At 47.8% G+C, this 21,250-nt stretch overlaps 2 protein-coding genes across 2 annotated transcripts in view; both read right to left on the reverse strand.

The window, feature by feature from the left end:
• LOC306815426 (uncharacterized protein) overlaps positions 1 to 2,775 on the reverse strand; it is a 135,125-nt gene extending 132,350 nt beyond the window's left edge. Inside the window, exons 1-2 of the mRNA XM_079331988.1 lie at positions 2,700 to 2,775; positions 1,873 to 2,554 (exon numbers count right to left, since the gene is read on the reverse strand). Coding sequence (XP_079188114.1) covers positions 1,896 to 2,554; positions 2,700 to 2,757 — 717 coding nt within the window. The 5' untranslated portion in view covers positions 2,758 to 2,775 and the 3' untranslated portion in view covers positions 1,873 to 1,895. The remainder of the gene's footprint in view (positions 1 to 1,872; positions 2,555 to 2,699) is intronic.
• Positions 1 to 21,250, reverse strand: part of LOC306815427 (class I histocompatibility antigen, F10 alpha chain-like) — a 235,813-nt gene that overhangs the window by 125,231 nt on the left and 89,332 nt on the right. The window lies entirely within an intron of this gene.

A 21,250-nucleotide genomic window follows, 5' to 3' on the forward strand; every position in this document is an offset into this window, starting at 1 on the left:
TTCAAAAACCATTGCCTTAAATAAGACAATTCGTGGAAAACAAATACAAACAGATCATTGGTCAGAGAAGGAGACACCTCTCCTCCCTGACTTTCTCATGGACCTTGCAGTTGTTTACCTCTGTTATGATTCCTTGTCTTATGTTACAATAGAGAAAAAGTCTCCAGCTTGGGAAAATCCTGGATAGAGGCTGAGAAATTTCATGGCCTGAGAAAAATACTTAGAACTTGAGAAAAAAGGCCTAGCTAAAATGTGCCTAGGCCTCCAGCAGTGTCCACAACTGGGACTGGCACCGGCTGTGGGATTGGTTGTGGCTTTAGATCTTCCCAGAGCAGAGCAGCTGCTGGCTGCTGTAAAGTTGTTTCTTGTGAAGGCACGTCAGGCTCCAAAGGCAAAGAGCCCAAGGCTCTCCAGTCCCTGTTCAATCTCTCTGCCATAAAGTCCCGATGGAAGCAGGAGCAGCTCTCTGCTGCAAGAGGCGAAGCTGCGGCTGGTGCAGAGTCTCCAGAGGCAGATGCTCCCTGGCCTTTCTTCTTCTGTTCTTCTCTTCTTCATCTTCCTCTCTTCTTCTTCTCTCCTCTGGTAGTGGTGATGATGATGGTGGTGGAGGAGAAAGAGTGATGAGAAGAAGCAAGAGAGATGCCAATACATAGATTTTTATTAACAAATTACCCAATGAGCCAAAATCGTGAACCTGACAATTTCTCCTAAACCTGTCAGAATTCCGTAATACTAAAGTCTACACATAACTTGTGCATATGGCCTATCCGTTCTATGTGAAGAATATACAAAATATTCCTACTGCAATTTTATTTTTTCTAGAACTAAGTTTTTAATGTCTCAATGCAGCCAGTATTTTATAGGAGATTCCACGGCTTTTATTTTCATAGTATTTAACACATATTTCTATGTACTTCACACTAAGATTTAAACTTCTACTTCATATCTATGCTACTTAATATTCTAATTCCTTAAACTAAAACTTAGACCTCTATTTATGTCTGTGTGGTTTCCTGTATTTTAATTTCTGAAAACATTTTAAATTTAATTCCTGCTTACTGTTCTCTCTTGGAGGGAGTCAGAGAGGCTTCTCTGTTCCACTCTCCAACAACCAGGAATGGGGACAGGGACTGAGAGTGGGGACTGGGAAAGGGACATTGTAACTGGAATGAAAACAGGAACAGGGAAGAGGAATGGGAACAGAACAGGAAATATAAAAGAATGGGGAGAAAATATGGGATGGGATTTAGAATATGGGACAGGAAACGACATGGGATAGGCAACAGGATGGGAATGGGATATGGGAAGGGGACTGAAATATAGAAATGGAAATATGGGAATGGGACTGGGATCAGGAATACTAGAAGGGGAACAGGACAGGGAATATGGGACTGGGAATATGTGAACAGTAACCAGGCAGAGAATACAGGACAGGGAATGATACCGGGAATGGGATCTGAACTGGGACAGGGGCAGGAGTGGTGTGAGACAGGAATGGGCTGGGGGCAAGGGCAGTGGCAGTGGGGAGAGGAGGATCCTGGACAGGGGACAGCAGGAGCTGGGTCAGGGGGAAACGGGGAGGGGTCAGGGCAGGGGGTCCTTGATCAGCTGCCCCAGAAGCTCCGTCAGCATCTCCCAGTGCAGCCAGAGCTGCTGGACCTGGGGAGCCCAAAGCCCTGAGCAACCCCAAGGAAACCTGAAGTCCTGGAACACAGGGTCCCCCACATCCTCTGGAAGATCCCCCTGTGTCTGCAGGCATGTCTTAGTTCAATGTCTTCATTTTTACCCCAGTACTGGGTGTCTGGGAAGGAGAAAGAGAAATGCAAAGAATATCCAGGCCACAAGGGAGCCAGCACGAAGCTTTTCCTGCACTCAAGGCACTCGCAGGGCTTCTCTCAGTGGAGACTCCGTTGGTGTCTGGTCAAGTTAGAGCGCTGTGAGAAGCTCTTCCCACACTCGGGACACTCGTAGGGTCTCTCCCCGGTGTGGATGCGCCGGTGGCTGACGAGGTTGGAGTTTTTCTTGAAGCCCTTCCCGCAGTCGGGGCAGCAGAAGGGCCTCTCATCCCAGTGAGTGCGATAGTGCTTCAGAAGGCTGGAGCTGCTCTCAAACCTCTTCCTGCATTTATCACACTCGTAGGGCTTCTCCCCGGTGTGGCTCCTCTGGTGCACAGTCAGATCTGAGTTCTGGATGAATCTCTTCCCACACTCCTCACACTCGTAGGGCCATTCCCCCGTGTGGATTCTCCGGTGTCTGATCATGTCCCATCTCCTCTTGAAGCCCTTCCCACATTCTGAGCACTTGTGGGGCTTCTCCCCATGGTGAAGCTGCTCACGCAGCCCCAGCTCCGAGCTCCGGCCGCCTCCCCGGCCCGGGCTGGCTCTTTCCTGCTGGGATCCCCGGGCTGTGCGTTTGCAGCCCCTCCTGCTGCGGGATCTGCGGGGCTTTTCCTCCCCGTTGCATTCCTGCGCCGTGGAGCCGCTGCAAACGGCCTCTTGCCCGAGGCTGTGCCGCGGGGATTTGTCCTCCCTGCTGTCCGTGCTCAGCTCCTTGTCTGGGGAGGAAGGACAAGGACAGGATGGGATTTGCCTCCGTGCCAGAGGCAAGGAGATCCCCCCAGGGCTGTGCTGCAGCCGGGGCCGTGCTGGGCTGGGAGATGGAGGGACACAGGGGGAAAGGGGCACTGACTTCCTCCTCACCTGCCTGGGGATTCCGGGCCATCGACCTCGTCCTCACAGCCTCCTCCTCCTCCTCCATGCAGCCAAGGTTTGGGAAATCCTGGTTTGGGGGGAAAACAAGGGCTGAGCATGTTGGGTTTGATGGTGGCGCTGCCCAAGGGCAGCTGGAGCAGTCAGCGCCCCTTTCAGCCTCGGGGGCCCGGAGCCCGCTCAGCACCAACCTCCCGCACCCCTCCAGGCTGCCGGGGTCCCCCGGCTCCGGGATCGCCCCTCTGAGCTCTCCCCGCTCCGGGGCTCCCGCCTTCCCCCCCGGCTCTGCCGGGGATCCCCAGAACTGATATCGCCCCCTCCCCGCCGATACCGGGCCATCGCCACGGGGAGCCGCCAGGATCCGCCAGGGCCATTTCCCGCTCGGCTTTGGGCTCCTGCAAGATCCAAACATCCCCTGAAACGAAAAATAAAACCTCCCGGAGCCCCCATGATGGATTTGGGGCGAGCTCCCTCTCCCCGCACCTGGGGATTTCGGGGGCGATGCTGCCGGACCCGGGGAAGTGCGACGTGATCGAACGGGAGAGAGAAGCGCGTGGTTTCAAAATCGCTCCTCCTTTTCCTGCCGCTCCTCCTGTGTCCCTCCTCTTCCTCCCGCTGCTTCTCTTCCGTCTCTTCCCGTCTCCTCCTCCCGCTCCTCCTCCTCTCCCAGCCGTCTCCCAGCGCAGCCAGAGCCGCTGGAACTGGGGTGCCCAACGCCCTGAGCAACCCCCAGGTCCCTCCCAGGACCCCTCAAATCCCTGGAACCGAGCGTCCCCCGCATCCCCTGGAAGATCCCCCCTGTCCCAAGCAGGTCGTTATTTAACATTTCTATTTTTACCTGGTTTTGGGTGTTTGGGAAGGACAAAGAGAAATGCAGAGAAAATCCAGGCCACGGGGAGGGTGTGCAGCCCCCAGCCAGGTGTCTTCCCAACACGGATCAGCAGCACCAGGGCTCAGGGGGGCTCTGCCCACCGGGGGTCCCTGGGGATCATCCAGCGCGGATCCTGCCATGGGGATGGAGCTGCAGCAGGGCACTGTCTTGGTTTGACAGACAGGTGTCTGCTGAGGAGCTCTGGAGCTTCTCTTGAAACGGAAAATGTAAACTCCCTCCCTCTAAATTAATGACTTGGAAATTAAGGAGCTCTCAGGCAAAGATATGGGATTTAGAATAGCAGTTTTTCACTGGGAAAATGAAAATAAAACTATAGTAATAAAAGACCAAACAATGGCAAGGTCAGAATGCAGCCTGTAACCCTGTTGCTCAGGGTGTTGGTTACAGTCTGAATAATGGTACCTGTAGTTTTCTTGGAGTGACAGATGTGGTTTTGTTGAAGCAATGATTTTGGAGAAGGGTGTAGTTACTTTTTTAACATCTAGTGGTGATGAAGATAGGCCTGGTATTCTTCTGGGAATTTAGTGGGAAAATGCTCTGATGTTTCAAATTTCAGATTTTATTTAGGTAGGAAATACTTGGCTTTTCTCCTTGGGTGGGGCATCTCCCATAAAGTATAACTCCTTGTGGGGAAGTTCTGAGGGATGGGTCATGGAGAGATAAGGAGCCCTGCTCCACCTGGTTTCAGCAGATGGTGATAGAATGTATACTTCTGCTTGCATCTTGCATTGCAACTTAAGACATGATCTACTCCTTATTCTATTACCATCTGCATCCTACCTTAATTAATACCTTCTTTCAACTCTGCTATATTTTTTTCCAGTGAAACTTTACACACAGTTCTCACTTAAGATTAGGTTTTTCTGTGGTACTCAATGGGTTTCTTTATCTTTCTGCATTACCTACTAAGTGTAACTGGGATTTGAGCAAAACAATTGTACAGATTGGTTTGCCTTTGCTTGAGGTGGGCCTAATCTAAACAGTCTTAAAAACCTTTTATTGTACTACAGGAACTTTATCCCCATCCACTGTGTGCAAGGCTTCAGACTGGGCAGGACTTGCTTGAGTGATGAACTCTCAGGTGTTGACTATTTAGGTGGCTTTAGTTAAGTTCATTTCTCAATTTTTGGATGTTTCCCTGTTTCCCTGCCAAGTGCCTTTAGGGTGATTTGAAGTAGTCTGTTGTACAGTTCAACTTTCCTGGCAGCTGGTGTGTGATAAGGGATATGATCTATTTATCCATTATCCTGGTTTTTGGCTGAGGTGTTTCTAAGGCTGTTCTTGAAATGGGTCCTGTTGTCTGACATTCTCTCAGGGGTGCTGTGTCTTTATAGGACTTGCTTTTTTGGGCTTCAGACGGTGTTTTGAGTAGTAGTGTGAGGTACAGGGTAGGTTTCTAATGATCTAGTGGTGGCTTCTACAATTGTGCTCACGTAGCACTTGCCTTGGGGGGTTTGAGGCAGTGTGATGTAGTTCATTTGCTCGGCTTCTTTATACTTATATTTGGAATACCCCCTATTAGACAGGCTTTATCTTGGCTTGCTTGATTTTAGCACATGTCTTACAGTTTGGATAACTTGAGAAATGCAATTTATAGTTAAATCTGCTTTTCAATTTTGTGCCTACTTATAGATGGCTTGAGGCAGTATGGGCCTATTGAGCTAGGAACAACTCTGCCTTATGTTTTCTAATTTAAATTTATTGTGACATCTCTATTTTTGCAGCTTGATCTACATGCTGTTTAGTGTTCTTTATTAGCCTGACTTTTGGGGACGTGGCCTCTACATTATGGACTTTTACAGAGAGTTTGTCTGAGTGGCAATGTTTTTCCACTCATCAGCAGCTCAATTGGTTTTCCTTTATGTTGCTAGCTGGCCTTTTTTTACCTTTCTAGCTAACTGCACAGAGCATTGGTTACTATTTATGATTCAGTATAAGTTAGAGCTTTGGCCAGTTCTCTGTTTCAGCAGTGTCCAGGGCCAGCTGAATGGCTTTGAGTTCAGCAAGTGCACTTGATTCACCTTCTCCTTCAGTAGCTTGTGTGACTCGTCGTGTGGGGCTCCCTGCGGCCACTTTCCACTTCTGGTTCATCTCAACCATGAGACAGAAACTGTCAGTGACAAGAGCACAGCGTGTTTCTTGTGCTGGTAGTTGGTTGCATGGTGGAGCTTTTTAGCCTTGGTTACTTGTTTCTGCTCCTTTTTGTTAGTGAGACTAAAGTTTTTATCTTGTGGCCGGTTTGAACTGTTTTTAAAATTTCAGGGTGATTTGTGTTTCTAATCCGGCCGTGCTGTGTGATGAGAGCAATCCATGGGCTCCATGTGGTGTGGGTGGGTGGGTAGAGGAGCCTTTTCTATAAACATCACCCAGCACTGTAGTCAGGGTGCCAGGAGGAGTTGTGCTTTTGTGATAATTTCTTTTGAGGTGGCTTGAGCTTTCTTATTATAGGCAGATAATATTTTGTTTGGTTATTGGTTTGTTTTTTTGTTTTTTTGTTTTTTTTTTTTTCTGAGTGTAGTTTGCTTCAGACTTTCTGTAATTTTGACTGTAGAATTCTAGTGCTCAGGCTCGAGTCTCCCCTGGCACCTTCTGCTAAAGGCTCCTGGACAAGCATTGTTCTTGGCTGCAGAGTAAAGCACATTCCTCACCTCTGGTCCCATCCTGACTGGGCCAAGGGCACTGCATGAGCGATTTTCGGCTTGGTCTGGGTGAAGGTTTGTTGCTGTTCAGGGCCACAGCTGGAATTGTTCTTCTTAGGGTGAGCAGGTAGGGAGGGCTCACAATCTGGCTGCACTCAGGAATGCATTCTCTAAAAACCTATGGCCCCTAGGAAAGCTTGTGTTCCCTTCTGGTTGTGTGGAGACACTGTGATGATCTCATGGATCATTTCAGTGGGGATCTGGCTCTGTCCATCTTGCCACTTTACTCCCAGGAACTGTATCTCTCAGGCAGCTCCCTTGACTTTGCTCTTCTCCATGGTGAAACCTCCTTCCAGCAGAATCTGGATGATCCTCTCTCCTTTCTCAAATACTTTTATTGCCCTGTTCCTCCGCACAATGGTGTTATTGATTTATTGCAGATGTTTTGGAGCTTTACCCTTTTCCAGTGCAGCCTGGATCAGCCTGTGGCAGATGGTGGGGCTGTGTTTCCACCCCTGGGGCAGTCGGTTCCAGGTGTGCTGCACGTCCCCCCAGGTGAAAGCAAACTGAGGCCTGCACTCTGCTGCCAAAGGAATGGAGAAAAATGCATTGGCAATGTCAATGGTGCCACTTTGCTGCCTTGGGCTCCAGCTCCTCCTGGAGATCCAGCGTGTCCAGCACGCAGCGCTCAGCACTGGAGAATCAACAACTGGGAGAGAGAGGGGGTCTACTGACTGCTGATCAGAATCCAAATTTACTCACTGCTACACGTGCTTATATACCATTTTTAGGAAAACTGGTCATTTTTTACTACATTGGTTGGGTTAAACGTCATACAGACAAGCTTACACATTTTCCAATATTTCTACTTGATTCATTCTTCTTTCCTGTCTCCAGTCTTGATCCAATCTTCATGGAGTCTTCAAAGCTCTGTTTGCTCTTGCCAAGGCATCTTGGTTATCAAGCTGCTTATGCTGATTAAATCCACAGTACTCTGTCTTAGCTCCCACAGTGGAGTCACTTCATTCAAGGCACAATAGCCTACAGTCAATTTCTATTGTCTGACAGATTTGCCCACAGGGAAACTGGGGCTGTTGAAGGGTGAGTGGGTTTTACTGAGCACCCTTTGACTCTCTAGCCAAAATTTTATGGGTGGGGATAATGATATCTTGATTCATCTGACACTGCTGGATGTGTGCTGTTGAGGTGGCAGTTGGTACTTGTTGCACTTTCACCTTCAGGAACCTCCTGTAGATGGGTTTTCTGATAGTCCAGGCAAGGTGTTTAATTTCTCAATGCCCTCTGCCTCTACAGCAGTTTTTCCAAAAGCCCACCTGAGTCCCTTTAGGTCTTTGTAATAGCCCTTCCAGAGGAAGAGTATGCCCAGAATTCATGGAGACTCTGGGCCAGTCACACTGGGATGTTTCTGCCACCCCTTCCCAGTCAGGCTCATTTCAGCCTACAGCAGAGTCAATTCCTGTGATCCCCCCATCACCCCAGCAATGGAAACAGGTTCTGCCCCCACATGTCCCAGTGGCATTAGGGTGCACTGTGCACCAGGATCAACTAAAGCTCTGATGTGCCAGGCCATTGGATCTACTCCATCCAAAAGACCTGGCTGTCCTGTGCCTCTCCCTGGCTAGAGGCAGGGCCCCTCTAACCCTGGTTATCATTTCCTTCCTGGGCATACATACTAGAGCAAGAAATCTATCAAGCCTGTCTACAGGTGTTATAGATGCTATTATTTTTTGAAGAAGGATTACTGTAGGTTTCAGAGATTCAGGGAGACCCCGAATTAAAGGTGTCATAATTTCAGGCTTTACAGGTAATTGCATTGGTGACTCATAGCTAGGGTTTCGTATTCGTTCATGTATCATTTGCAAACAGGCAGCTTTATGAATGTTTTCTAAGAGTTGGTCTGGGGTGCCAGTTATGGCTAGAGGATCACCTCTCTCTAGGGGGCTAAGTTCTCCAGCTCAGTAGGCTGCACACTGTGTCAGAGACCATGGAACACGAGAGTTTCCAGTTGTTAAGAAAACTCCAGGCCCCCAGTACCCACTGGCCTCTTGTTCACTTCATTTAATTTGATCTCCTCCAGTGAGTGAACCTCTAAATACATACTCGGTCTCAGATTCTTGTGGGAGGTGTGAGTATTCTTTCTTTAATTTGGCCAATTCAGTAGCAGTGTATGGTATTTCTTTGGAGGTTATATGGGGGTCAAAATCCTCGTTGTTCAGGTATCTATATTCCGTTTTAACAAGAGGTCTCATTTTAGAGCAGCAATTTTCTCCACTATTTTGTATGTGTACTAATTCTCTGTGGGTATATCTGCTTTATGTGATATGTTTCCTTTTCTTCTGTTTCATTAGGTGTATCTGCATGTTGTGAGGCATGTGATAGTTGTAGCAAATAGCCGTGATTTCTTTCCTGCTCTAGATGGTTTTGCAGAGTTTTTACCTGATTTCTTTCCTCCTGTAATAGTCTTTGCAAAGCTGCTGATGTGATCTGCCCAACGCGAGTGGGAGTCGTGACGGGTTCTTTTAGGGATCTCAGAGTGCAAAAGACACAGCAGGGGACAAAACCAGTTTACTTTTACAGAAATGCACTTTATTACCATCTTTGTTGTTATGAACACATGCAGGGTAGCCCATACCAGACCAGTCCATTGCTCTTCCATCTGTGGGAGCTTTGTTGAGTCAGCGCCCCGTGACTAGTTATCATGAGAAACCAGTCCTGGTAGGCATCACCTGCGGAACAGTCACTTGGTTCCTCCCATCCCTGGCCAGCGCAGGCTCAGGAGGGTCGTTGGGCAGAAACAGACGAGAGGCTCACACGGACTCTCACAGGGTAGAAAGTAAAATCCACTCTCCCAAATGAATTCCTGATGTCAGTCTGCATCCCAATGGGTTTTTGGCCTGCTGAGTCCAGGTGCCCACAGAGAGCCAGGAAGATGTGGAGACCACCAGCCAGGTGAGTTCCCAACATGGATCACCAGGACCATGGATCACCAAGGCTCTGCCCAACGAGGGTCACTGGGGAGCATCCAACGGGGTCCAACAGAGGGGATGGAGCTGGAGCAGTGCAGGAACCTCTTCCCACACGCGGGCCACTCACAGACCTTCCCTTACCAGTGTCCCCATTGGTGCTGGGTCACAGCAGAGTTCTGGGAGAAACTCTTCCCACACTGGGGACACTGTTAGGGCCTCTCCCCGGTGTGGATCCACTGGTGGGTGACAAGGGTGGAGTTTTTCTTAAAGCCCTTCCACAGTCAGGGCAGCAGAAGGGCCTCTCCTCTCCTCTATGTGAATCTGCTGATGCTTTAGCAGACTGCATCTCCTCTGAAAGCTCTTCTAACACTCAAGACACTCATAGGGCTTCTCCCCCGTGTGGATCCTCTGGTGGACAATCAGGTGGGATCTGTGCCTGAAGCTCTTCCCACATTCCCCACAGTTGTAGGGCCGTTCCCCAGTGTGCACTGTCAGGTGTTGCACAAGTTCGGAGGTATCACGGCAGCCCTTCCCACATTCCCCACACTAGGGCCGTTCCCCAGTGTGGATCCTCTGGTGGCGGATCAAACTGGACCTCACGCTGAAGCTCTTCCACATTCCCACACTAGGGCTTCCCCTGTGCATCTCTGGTGGAGATTCCAGTGTTGCGGAAGCCTTTCCCACATTCCCACACACATAGGGCCGTTCCGTATGGATCCTTGGTGGCGATCAAACGGACTCTGTGAAGTTCCCACATTCCCACACTCATAGGGCCTGCCCAGTGTGGATCCTCTGGTGGCGATCAAAGAGCTGTTGAATCCTTCCCACATTCCCACACTCATAGGGCTGTTCCCCAGTGTGGTCCTCTGGTGGAGATCAAACTGGAGCTGCTTGAATCCTTCCCACATTCCCCACACTCATAGGCCGTTCCCCAGTGTGCACTGTCTGGTGCCTGATCAGATCTGACGTGTCTCTGAATCCCTTCCCACATTTCCCACACTCATAGGGCTTCTCCCCAGTGTGGATCATCTGGTGCCGTTTAACTGAAGCTCGTGCAGAACTCTTCCCACATTCCAAACCTGAAGGGGCTTTTGCCATCATGAAGCTGCTCACGGACCTCAGATCAGAGCTCTGGCCACATCTCTGGCTGCCTGCCAGGCCCAGGCTGGGTCTTTCCTCCTCGGATCCCCATGATCTGCGTTTGCAGCCCCTTTTTATGCGGATCTCCGCGCTTTTCCTCCCTGTTATTCCTGCACTGTGGAGCCGCTGCAAACGGCCTCTTCCACGAGGTTCTGCTGAGGGGATTTGTCCCCCTGGTCTCCGTCCTCAGCTCCTGGCTCTGGGGGGAAAGGACAAGGAGAGGATGGGATTTGACTCTGTGCCAGAGGGAAGGAGAAGGAGTGCCCCATCCTCCCTAGCAGGACAGGGGGAAAGGGGCAGTGACTTCCTCCTCACCTGCCTGGCTGTCCGGGGGCATCTTCCTGTTCCTCACAGCCTTTTCCTCCACCTGGATAAGACTTGGGAATGGAAAATCTTGGTTTGGGGGAAAAATGATTGTTATGGCTTTGAAGGTCCTGCTGCCTGACTGCACCTCTGAAATGCCCGGGCTCTGGTGTCCATAAAAACCTCCAAAAATCACGAAGGAGCCCAAAAACACTCTCCCAGAGATCCCTGTTCACACTGTCTTCACTTTGTGGTTATGGGGGTTCCTGTTCTCAGAGCTGATGGGGACCCGTGGCTCCTGGGGATTCCCCTCTCCTGGCTCCTGCTCAGGCACGCTGAGGGAGTTTTGTGGGTCCCAGGGCTCATCCTGCCCTGATCCTGACTCAGGTCCCAGGGTCCCCCTCTCCAGCATCCCCCCACTCCCGGCACTCAGGGCTTCCCCCTTCCCTGCCAGCCCTTCCAGGCTCGGGGGGCCCGCACCCCACTCATCTCCCGGCTCCACCTCCCCTCCAGGCTGCCGGGGGTCCCCCAGCTCTGCTGTCGCCCCTCTCCCCACGCCGGGGCTCCCGCCTTTCATCCCCCGCCTCTCCCGGGATCCCCAAAACCGATGTCCCGCCCCGCCGGGACCGGGCCATCGCCACGTGGGCCCCTCCAAATCCCCCCAAGGAGCATTTACGGCTCAGCTTTGGATTCCTGCAAGAGCCAGAAACATCCCCTCCTCACATCAATAAAACAATACCTCTCCCAGGACACCCAAATACATTTGGGACTCGATTCCCGAATCTGCGAGGCACAAACACCACCCCCATCCCCCAAGAATCCAAAACCCAACCAGCCGTGCCGGAGCTGCCGCGATAGCCCCGGGCCGAGCTTCCCCTCCGCGCTCACCCGCGGGATGCAGGAATGCGATGCTGCCGGGGCCAGCGGAGCTGCGGGCTCAGCGGGCTCGCCCTGCAGCACCGCGATTCTCCGCCTGCGCCTGCTGCTCCTCCTGCTCCTCCTGCTCTGCCTCCCTTCTCTCTCCTCCCTTCCTCTCTCCTCCCTTCCTCCTCCTCCCCGCCCCTCTCTCCTCTTCCTCCAGCTGCTCCTCCGCTCGCATCCCGGACCCCCCTTTGCCACCCCCTGTGCCCCACGGCCGCCGCAGCAGCGGCTGTTGGGGAGGGGGCAGCACCCCCTGAGCCTGCAGGGGAGACAGAGCAACTGAGAGTTAGGAATCGAGCATCGAGAAATGCTTGGACTAGAAGGGGTGACAAAACCCTATGTTTGCTGGAATTTACGGTGCTTACAAGAACAGGGGAGAGCAAGGCTGCAGGATAAGATAAAGAGCTGGGGTGGGCGAACAGGATGCAAGGACAAAGGCACCACAGGATAAGGGGGATTCTGCAGATCCCTGAACCCAGGAAAACTGGTATCAAAGTCCAGAAGATGGGCAAAGGAGTAAAAAGAATATGTGCAAGGAGACAAGATGAAAAGTTCAACTGAGAGGAACACTGTTTCCCTTTTCCCAAGGAGCAGTGTGGAGCAGAAACAGGCATGTAGCTAATTTTAATATGAATCGGGACAGGCAATTAATATGTATTAGGTGTATTGTGCCGTAGTAGTTTGTAGAGAATAAAAAGAGAGGTGCAGGTCGCCAAAGGTGTACGTAGTTTTGGAGGAGTTATCCCCCTGAGCGCTGAATAAATACATACCTACTCTTATACCTTATTTTGTGCGGTATAGAGAGTTTTTCCGCGCTTCACAGGGCTGGGCAGGGGGCTCGGGCCCCCAGTGCAGATCCGTCCGTGCCGTCCCCTCCCCCCGAGCCCCAGTTCCGCTCCCGGGGGTCGCTGGATGCGAGGGGGGGCGCAGGTGGGGTGGGAGTGGGGAGCGCTGGGCGCTGCGGCTCTGCCTGCTACAAACACATGTTATGGCATTGGCTTCTCCTGAATATTCGGAGAAATACTGTATGTGTAGTGTTAAAATAATTTTTTAAATATAGTTTTCTTTAAAAGTAACATAGGTTAATAAAGAGTATTTGTAATAAAGAAACTACTTACTTAATTAAATAACACTCAATAGAAAACCTATTGCTAATATACCATTCCAACCACTGTCTCTAAAAACTAAAAGCCACAAATCAAAACTTATTAAAAAAAATAAATTAAAACACAACAAAACCCAAATGCTCTTAAAAACCAAACTCATAAAATAACCTTAAAACAAATCCTAAATTATAAAATGTAATTTATAAAACAGTTTGAAAATAAGTAAATCTATAATATACAAGAAGCTAATAAATTCAAAAAATACCTCAAAAAAGTGTATTCTTAACCAAATACCAAACTCCCAACCATTGTAACCTTTTACTTTACTATTTGTCTCTTATTTTCTTGTATTACACCTTTTTAAATCAACACAAAGAGGAACACATTTTTCATGCCACTCTCTGGGGAGTCACCACTGAGCAAATTGTTCAGTTTGGGCTCTGGCCGTGCTGGTGAAAGGCGCTGTGCTCTGTGGCTCTTCCCAGCAGCTGCCCAGTCCCAGCCTCAACTCTTCCCTCTTTCTTTTTCTCTCTTTCCTATTTCTCTACCTCACATTTCCAGTTCAATCAAATCCATGTTCAATCAAATTCGTAGGTTGTGCTCCTGTGGTCTCATTTGCACCTTCACTGGGCTTGAGGTGTCTCACCCTGCTGGGCCCCTTCATCACCATCGTTCTGGGATTCTGTCAGGGCCGCCTCTTTCCTTTTCTTCTTCCCTCTGCTTTGAGCTGGGAATGGGCTGGAAAATGTCCAGCATGATATAAATCCGTATTATTATATTGGTTTTTGTAACTATTAAATGCATGCTGTATGTATAATGTTATAGCATTTTTCTATAAAGATATAGTTTTTATTTCTGCTATTAAACGAAACTTAAACATAGTATGAACTAGCTGATATAGTCATGCTTGTGGGAATTGAACTGCATGCTTGGTTGGGATTCCAATGGAGAGGTGATGAAATCCCCTGCTACAATCAGCACCAAGTATGGACCGAAGCCCAGGCTGGAGGTGATAATAAGAACAGACTAAAACCACAGCCAAGAATGTGCAGGCTCTAAAAAGGCAAACCCGAGGAGGAGCCATGCTAAACAGTTCTTGGAACATGTAAACTACTTTGGGGAAACTGGGAGGGGTTGGCAAGTATCCCAAAGCATTGATGTATATCCATCTCATATCATATCATTATCATATCATATTCATATCATATCCATATCATTAATCTTATCCAAGGCCATGGTATTGAGAAGTTTGAAAATGAGTAATATCAGTAATTGGTGGTAACCAGAAGCACACCTCATAGAGAAATTGGTAACTGCACTACAGTTGAGAGTCAATGTCTGCCCAGAGAGAGATCCTGGCCAGGGGTACTTGTGGAAACTTGATACTATTGTGGTGTGATAATGAAACATCAGCCCCATATTATAGGGAGCTGTCCCCAATACTCAAAACACCAGGCATACAGGCACAACGAGACCACAAACTGTGAGCTGTGAAGTCAAAAAAGAAGAATTGGACTGGTTTCAAGCAGGTGATGACAACAAGTTTATACAAGCCAGATTTGGACTTGTTAAAGGAAGAAAGGCATTCATGGTGAACATGACAGTCATGTAACAAGCACACCAACTCCTCAGTTTGAAAGTTTGCTGCCAATGAGAAGGTCAGGAAATACCAGTGCCTTCACAGGACTAACTCAAGATCTGACAAATCCAGCAGACATGTGGAATTTTTGGGATTTCTTATAGGAGTGCGAGGCAAGTGGTGTGGACAAAACTCTTCTGCTGTGTGGACCTAGGTCTCTCTAGATGAGGCAAGAGAAGACAGTCCTGGGCCCAGGAGGCATCAGAGACCTGCTCTTCCCCTTGTTATGTGTACATAATTTTGTGGACCAAAGCTCGAATGGATTTTCTGTTCATCCGAAAATAAAATAGGGCTCTGAACACATCGCTGGACAGATGGGTAGGACATGTGGGAGCAATACAATTCTTTCAATCATACTTGTTGGCCCACTGCCCATATTTGAGATAAATTTACCAATTTGGCCCAGGTGGATGGGCCACCATACTTAACCTGGAAAAGAAATCTATTATCATATCTATTTATAAGAAACCATGAATGATCACGATTGGTTCCATCTTGTTAAGACTGTTCTCCAGAATAAGATCAGCAAGGTTAACTGAGGCATGCTCCCTCAAGCCAGGCAAAGAGGCTTTATGAAGCAGCGGGATGCTCTGAAAAATTGATACTCCAGCAAAAAATAATTTATCTGCCAGAAGAGAACACAGGCTGCTGGGTGTTGTATTCATGGATATTGGCTAAGGCTTTTGACCACCAGCACTTTCTACGTGCTCTGCAGCAAAGGGAAGTGGACTGCCATGTCACCAGCTTGGTGAGTAATATGTGTCAGAGCATACATCTTCACATGAAAACCTCTTCAGAAAACTGACATAACCCAAAACATATACACCATCCCTAGACTAAGATACTTGGCAGACCAAACGGATGCAAAAGCAGGGCTCCTTGAATCCCCTGACCTCCAATTTGATCAACTGTCAAGGACGGCAATGCCTAACACCGTGCACATGTGATGCCATCCGGCACTCCAGCATGAAGATGGAGTCTGGGTATCCCAAAATTGATGGGACTCATTGCAATATCTAGGCCCGAAGATTGCAAAGACTTGCCCAATGTTTGGATGATAAATTAATGCTTGTGGGGGGGATTTTTTGTTAGGGTTGGGATTAAATGTGTGAGATTTTATTTTTTGTTTGGATTTAGATGTTTATTACTTTTTATTCTATTCTAGTTTTACCAAAGGTGAGTTTACAGTACTTTAAGTTAAACAATTTAAAATGAAGACTTTTTTTTTTACAAGGATTTTAAGGATAAATTGCTTAATTAAGAAATTATGCTTAAATTATTTTTACTTTTAACTTAATAACTAACAATTTGTGTCTTGTAATGCAGACTTTTTATTTAACTATGAAATATTACTTAGACTTATGAAGAAGAAGGCCAAAAGGACAAACTCTTGTTCTAAAAGTTCTACTTGTTTTATATATATATTATTCTATTATAAAACTTTAAAATCTTATTTCCAGCATTTTAAGATTGTTGCCTGGAAAAGAATGCTTAGGTCAAGTATATAGGAAATTATGGATGAGAGCCAGAGGGCATCAAGAAAAGATCTGTCAATATGGGAGCTTGACCTAAGATTGAACTGCTGGACTGGTTCAGTTGGTGACACAACACCAGAATGGGCAGTAGCTACTCCGAAACACTCAGTATTCCACAACTGTGTAACTGGAGGACACAGGAATTCTGGTCTTCCCAAATTTCCCTGCCCTAATCATGCAGCGACACATGGGGAGGGGGACTGGCTCACGTATCTCATGATGCAGCAGAGATCCACTTGCAGCCCATGGAGGCCCAGAATGCAGCAGGGATTCACTGCATCCAATGCTGGATCCTGCTCTGCAGTAAGATCTATTCCCAAAGGAGGCTATGAACCAAACAGGAAGCCTGTGATGGAGCAGAATCCTGCAGGACCTGTAGAACCCTGGTGTCCTGATTTAGGACAAATTAAGAGGAAAACTTCTGGAAGGAGGCCCCCCCCCCAAAAAACCCAGCCCCCCCCACCAGGTTCAGGAAGAATTTCCTCAGAGAAAAGTGGATAAAACCTATTTATTTAGCAAAAAAAAAAAAAAAAAAAAAAAAAAACACCACTCCCCAATACAAGAAAAAAACAGCCACAGATGACAAAAGAAACTCTTTCACCAGTCTGAGAGGATGAACAAACTCAGAAAGTCTCTGGCGCCAGGGAGGGCTGAATGCTTATCATGAAAATGCAGACTCCAGGGGCTCCTCGATGTTCCTAGGTCCTGGTACGGAACAGGTTCAGATGGTATTCAGGAAAAGAGAAGAAGGAAAGCAAAGAAAACAGTCCAGAGAAGGAAATTGGGCTGCCTAGCTAAACGAACTAATAAGGAAAAAGCAAAAGCAAAGACAGCGAGCCAAGCCAAGCCAGCAAAGTGAAAGCAAAGCCAGTGAGCCTCCCTAAGCCCAGACGATGGTGGAGGGGCACCCGCTAACTAGACAAAACAAACCTTCACTTTCAGAATCAATTCTGAAAGCACCAAACATAATTCCAGAAATGAACAGCACACACAATTGGGGATACAAAGCATCGTAACGTCACCCCAGGACACCTGGGGAGAGGTGCTCAACTGGAGCAGATTCTTGGTTTTATTAATGTTCACACGAGATTCCTCAGTAGCATCCTTGGTTCCGTTGGGTCCTATGGGGTCAGAGTGGCCCCTTGGTTCTGTTGGGGCCCATGATGTCACAATGGCCACTGAGTTCTGTTAGGCCTCATGGTGTCACAATGGTCCCTTGGTTCTGTTAGGTCTCAAGGTATCACAATGTCTCCTTCCCCATGCTGCCATAATGACTATTTTTATCTGTTACTATCCGTGGTGCTACAATGGCACCTTGGTTCTCTTAGGCCCCGGGGTGTACCAATTCCCCTTTGGTTTTTGTGGTCCATTGGTGTCACAATGGCATTGTGGTTCCACGAGACTCCATGATGTCAAAATGGCCCCATGATTTTTTTAGGCCCCAAGGTAACACCATGGCCCCTTGCTTCTCTTAGACCTCATGGTGTAACAATGGCCCTTGGTTTCATTAGTTTCCATGTTGTCTACATCACCCCTTGGTTCTCAGAGGCCCCATGGTTCCAGAATGGCCCCTTGGTTGTATGAGGCACCAAAGTGTCACAATGGCCACTTGATTCCATGAGGTTCTATGTGTTTCTAGGTGTTACAAGGGCCCCTTGCTTCTATGAGCCCCCATGTGTCACAATGGCCCCTTGGTTCTGTTAGGCCCCATGGTGTTAATAATTGCCCCTTGGTTCCATGAGCTCCCATGGTGTTCAAAATGGGCCATTGGTTCCATGAGCCTGCTTCGTGTCACAATGGCAATTTGGTTCTGTTTGGGTCCATGTTGTCAAAATGACCAATTTGATCAGACATACCAGATGGTGCCACAACGGACCCATGGTTCTGTGAGGTCCCATGGTGTCACATTGACCCCTTGGTTTTATGAGGCCCATGATGTCAAAATGGCTCCTTAGTTTTGTTAAGTTCCAAGGTGTCACACTGGCACCTTGGTTCTGTATGGCCCCATGGTGTCATCATAGACCATTGTTCCATGAGGCTCCATGATGTCAAAATGGCCGCTTGGTTCCATGAGGTCCCATAGTGACGCAATGGAACCTGGGATCTATGAGACCCCATGGTATCACAATGACCTATTGATACCATGAGATCTCATGTCGTCTCAATGGACCATTGGTTCTATGAGCCTTCACGGTGTCACAATGGCCCTTTGGCTCTGTTAGGCCCCATGGTGTCACAATACACCCTTGGGTCTATTAGGCCCCAGGTGTCACAATGACCCCTTGGTTTTCTGAGGACCTATGGTGTCACAATGGACCCTTGGTTCCATGAAGTCACATGGTGTCACAATGGACCCTCGGTTCTGGTGCACACTATGATGTGATTATGGCCCCTTAGTTCTGTCAGACCCTATGGTGTCAAAAGGACCATTGGTACCATGCAACATAATGGTATCACAACAGCCACTTGGTTCTGTTAGGCCCCATGGTGCTACAACACCACTTTTTTTCTCTTAGGACCCATGGTGCCACAATGACTCCTTGGTTCTCATAGGCCCGACGGTGTCATAATTCCCTTTTGGTTTTTGAGGTCCATTGGTGTCACAAGGGCATTTTGGTTTTACAAGGTTCCATGATGTCAAAATGTCCCCTTGTTTCTATTTGTCTGTATGGTGTTCAAATTGGCCCGGTTGGTCTATGAGCTCCCATGGTGTTCAAAATGGTCCCTTGGTGCTATGAGGCCCTGTGGTGTCAAAATGGCCCCTTCGTTCCATGAGGCCTGATGTAGTCACAGTGGCCCCTTCGTACTATTAAGCACCATGGCGTCACAAATGACCCTTGGTTCCATGAGGTCCCATGTTTTTACAATGGCCCCTTGGTGTAATGAGTTCCCATAGTGTCACAACAGCCCCATCGTTCTGTTAGGCCCGATGGTGTCACAATACACCCTTATGCCATTATGCCATAGGGCATAAAATGGTCCCCTTGGCCCTTTTAGACCCCACAGTGTTCAAAATGGCACCTTGGTGCCATGAGGCCCTACGGTGTCACAACGGCACCGTGGTCCAGTCAGGCTCCATGGTGTCACAATGGTCCCTTGGTTCTGGGAGGCCCCATGATGTCCTAATGGCCCCTTGATTCTGGTGTGCGTGGGTGCGGAGCCGCTTGTGGAGAAATAGCAAAGGGATCAGTCAGACAATCAACGTGATTGATAAAGCATAATCCAACTTTATTGAGAGCATCAGACAGTTTTATAGCCCAAAATAGCATAAATCAGTATGATTCATATTAGTACAGTCTTACTGGTTTATGTACGCCTTCTCTTATTATTGGTTATTGCGAGTATGAGATAATCACGCCTACTGAATTTCTAGCCAAAAAGTTTACGTGCTACCTCGGTGCTCGTCTTGGCTGCTACTTCCCTTATTCTTACACTTATTGCTATATAGTATCCGTTCCAGGGTTATACCTCGCTTGCTACGTGCTTCCCTGGAAGTTAAGGCCTTGATTGAACAATGGACATATGTATTACTTATCGACTAACTCTGCAGATTATGCTAGCTCTATTGCTTTTGCAAAAGTGTCTTAAAAGCAAACACTGTTGCTCAGCAAAATCTGCTTAAGAGCAAGGCCTAGCTACTACTTAGCAGGAGGTGCTCTCCTGCAACAAGGCCTCAGCCGAGCCATATCCACAGTTGTGTCCATGGCTTTCTAACCAATTCTCAACAATTCCCCCTCTTTTATTTTGTAGAAGAAAAGCATGATTCATGACAGACTGCTATGCGTGTCATGCTTTTCTGCAAACATTGAAAAATGCAAGGAACAAACATCTAAAAATGCATGCTTTAAATATGGAACCTATAAGTCCCAAAATACAGACTGAAAGTGCATCAGGACATGGCCAGGAATCAAGTGGGATACCAACCAAGCATGTAGAAAAAGGATTACCTGGTGTTGATAAAGACAGGCATATTGCATCTTGCCCAGTCTTATTTGCCAGGGTAACCCACACATTAGTTTTGGGTTGTGTTGGTATCCTTGCTTCAGTCAGGATGAAGGAAGCAATTAGCATCTCTAAGATTACCATGCCTAGATCTAGGCTGAAGATGCCCTTAGTAACATCATCCCATTGATGTTCTTGTATACAACAGTGACGTGTAATATCTGGGATATCCCGAGAACAGACAGATTTTAGTACTACTGTAGCAGCAAACCACTCTATCTGTTGGATAGCAAACAAGAGATGCCAACATACTAAAAATCAATACCTGTTCTTACAATTTTCAACAACATACCCTACAGTTAAAAGAGAAGGTTGCCGGCGATCACGTTGTTCACCTCCTGAGGAAAAATGAGTGTCAATTAATGCCAAAGCCTCTCGCTGCCAATTAGTATGTTGCAGCTTTTCAGTACAAACAGGACACACAGGTTGCCATAAGTGTGTTTGATGTAACCAACACTTTTCCTTACATCTACCACATTTTATCAATACCCATGCACTTCTCATACATTTTTTATTGCAGCTTAAACATTGTCTCTTTCCTAGTCCAATTTGATCAGCCAATAATGAAGATTGGTAAATAGCAAACTCTTCCAAATCAGAAAGAGTTGACCACTTAATGTTCCTCTTCAGAAGACTCTCGAGTTGTTGGACTAAGGGTTGTACTGCCAGATGATCCCTCAGTCGCTCTCTCTCCTCTTGTTCCTCTTCCTCCTGTGTCTGAGGTGGAGGAGGTGCAGCCTCCATCATCAATCACTAGACAAATCCATTTGCTTGGTACCCAAATGGGTCCTGTGGGAGCAATAACACACACGTTACCTCTACTCCTATATTGTACCTCAGCAGGTCCTTGCGTCCTAGGTTGCACAGATGTAAAAAGCCATTCCAAAACAAGCGTCTGATGATCCGGTGTGAGCTGTGTGAGAGCACCCATGAGGTGATCTTTTCCCTGTAAAATAGTAATGTCAATGGGTACATCCTCCACTCTCCAAGAAACAGCTCTTTCAGAGATAATTGTAGCCAATTTTTGTAAAATCCATGTCCAACCCCTTCAACTGCCTCTAGATGATTTTGCAGTGGCCAATCAGATGGCCAATGACGCTTAGCAACAATGGTAATGTCAGCACCTGTATCCAATAAGGCTCGAAGTCGCCTTTCCTGTTGAGCAGAACGTAATATAGCCTCCACAACAGGGCGCTGATCCATTGTAAGAGTAAGTAATACCAAACCTCCTGTAAATCCAAATCCACCAGTTCCTCGCAGTGGTCCTTGGGCCTCCTTAATCAGCTGCTGTTGTGGAATCAACTGTGCTATGCGGCTTCCTGCAGGAATACTGCTAGGAGGAAAATGTGTAGGAACCAAAATCATAATTTCACCTGTA

The sequence above is a fragment of the Erithacus rubecula genome, assembly GCF_903797595.1.
Source record: "Erithacus rubecula genome assembly, contig: scaffold_132_arrow_ctg1, whole genome shotgun sequence".
NCBI lineage: Eukaryota > Metazoa > Chordata > Aves > Passeriformes > Muscicapidae > Erithacus > Erithacus rubecula.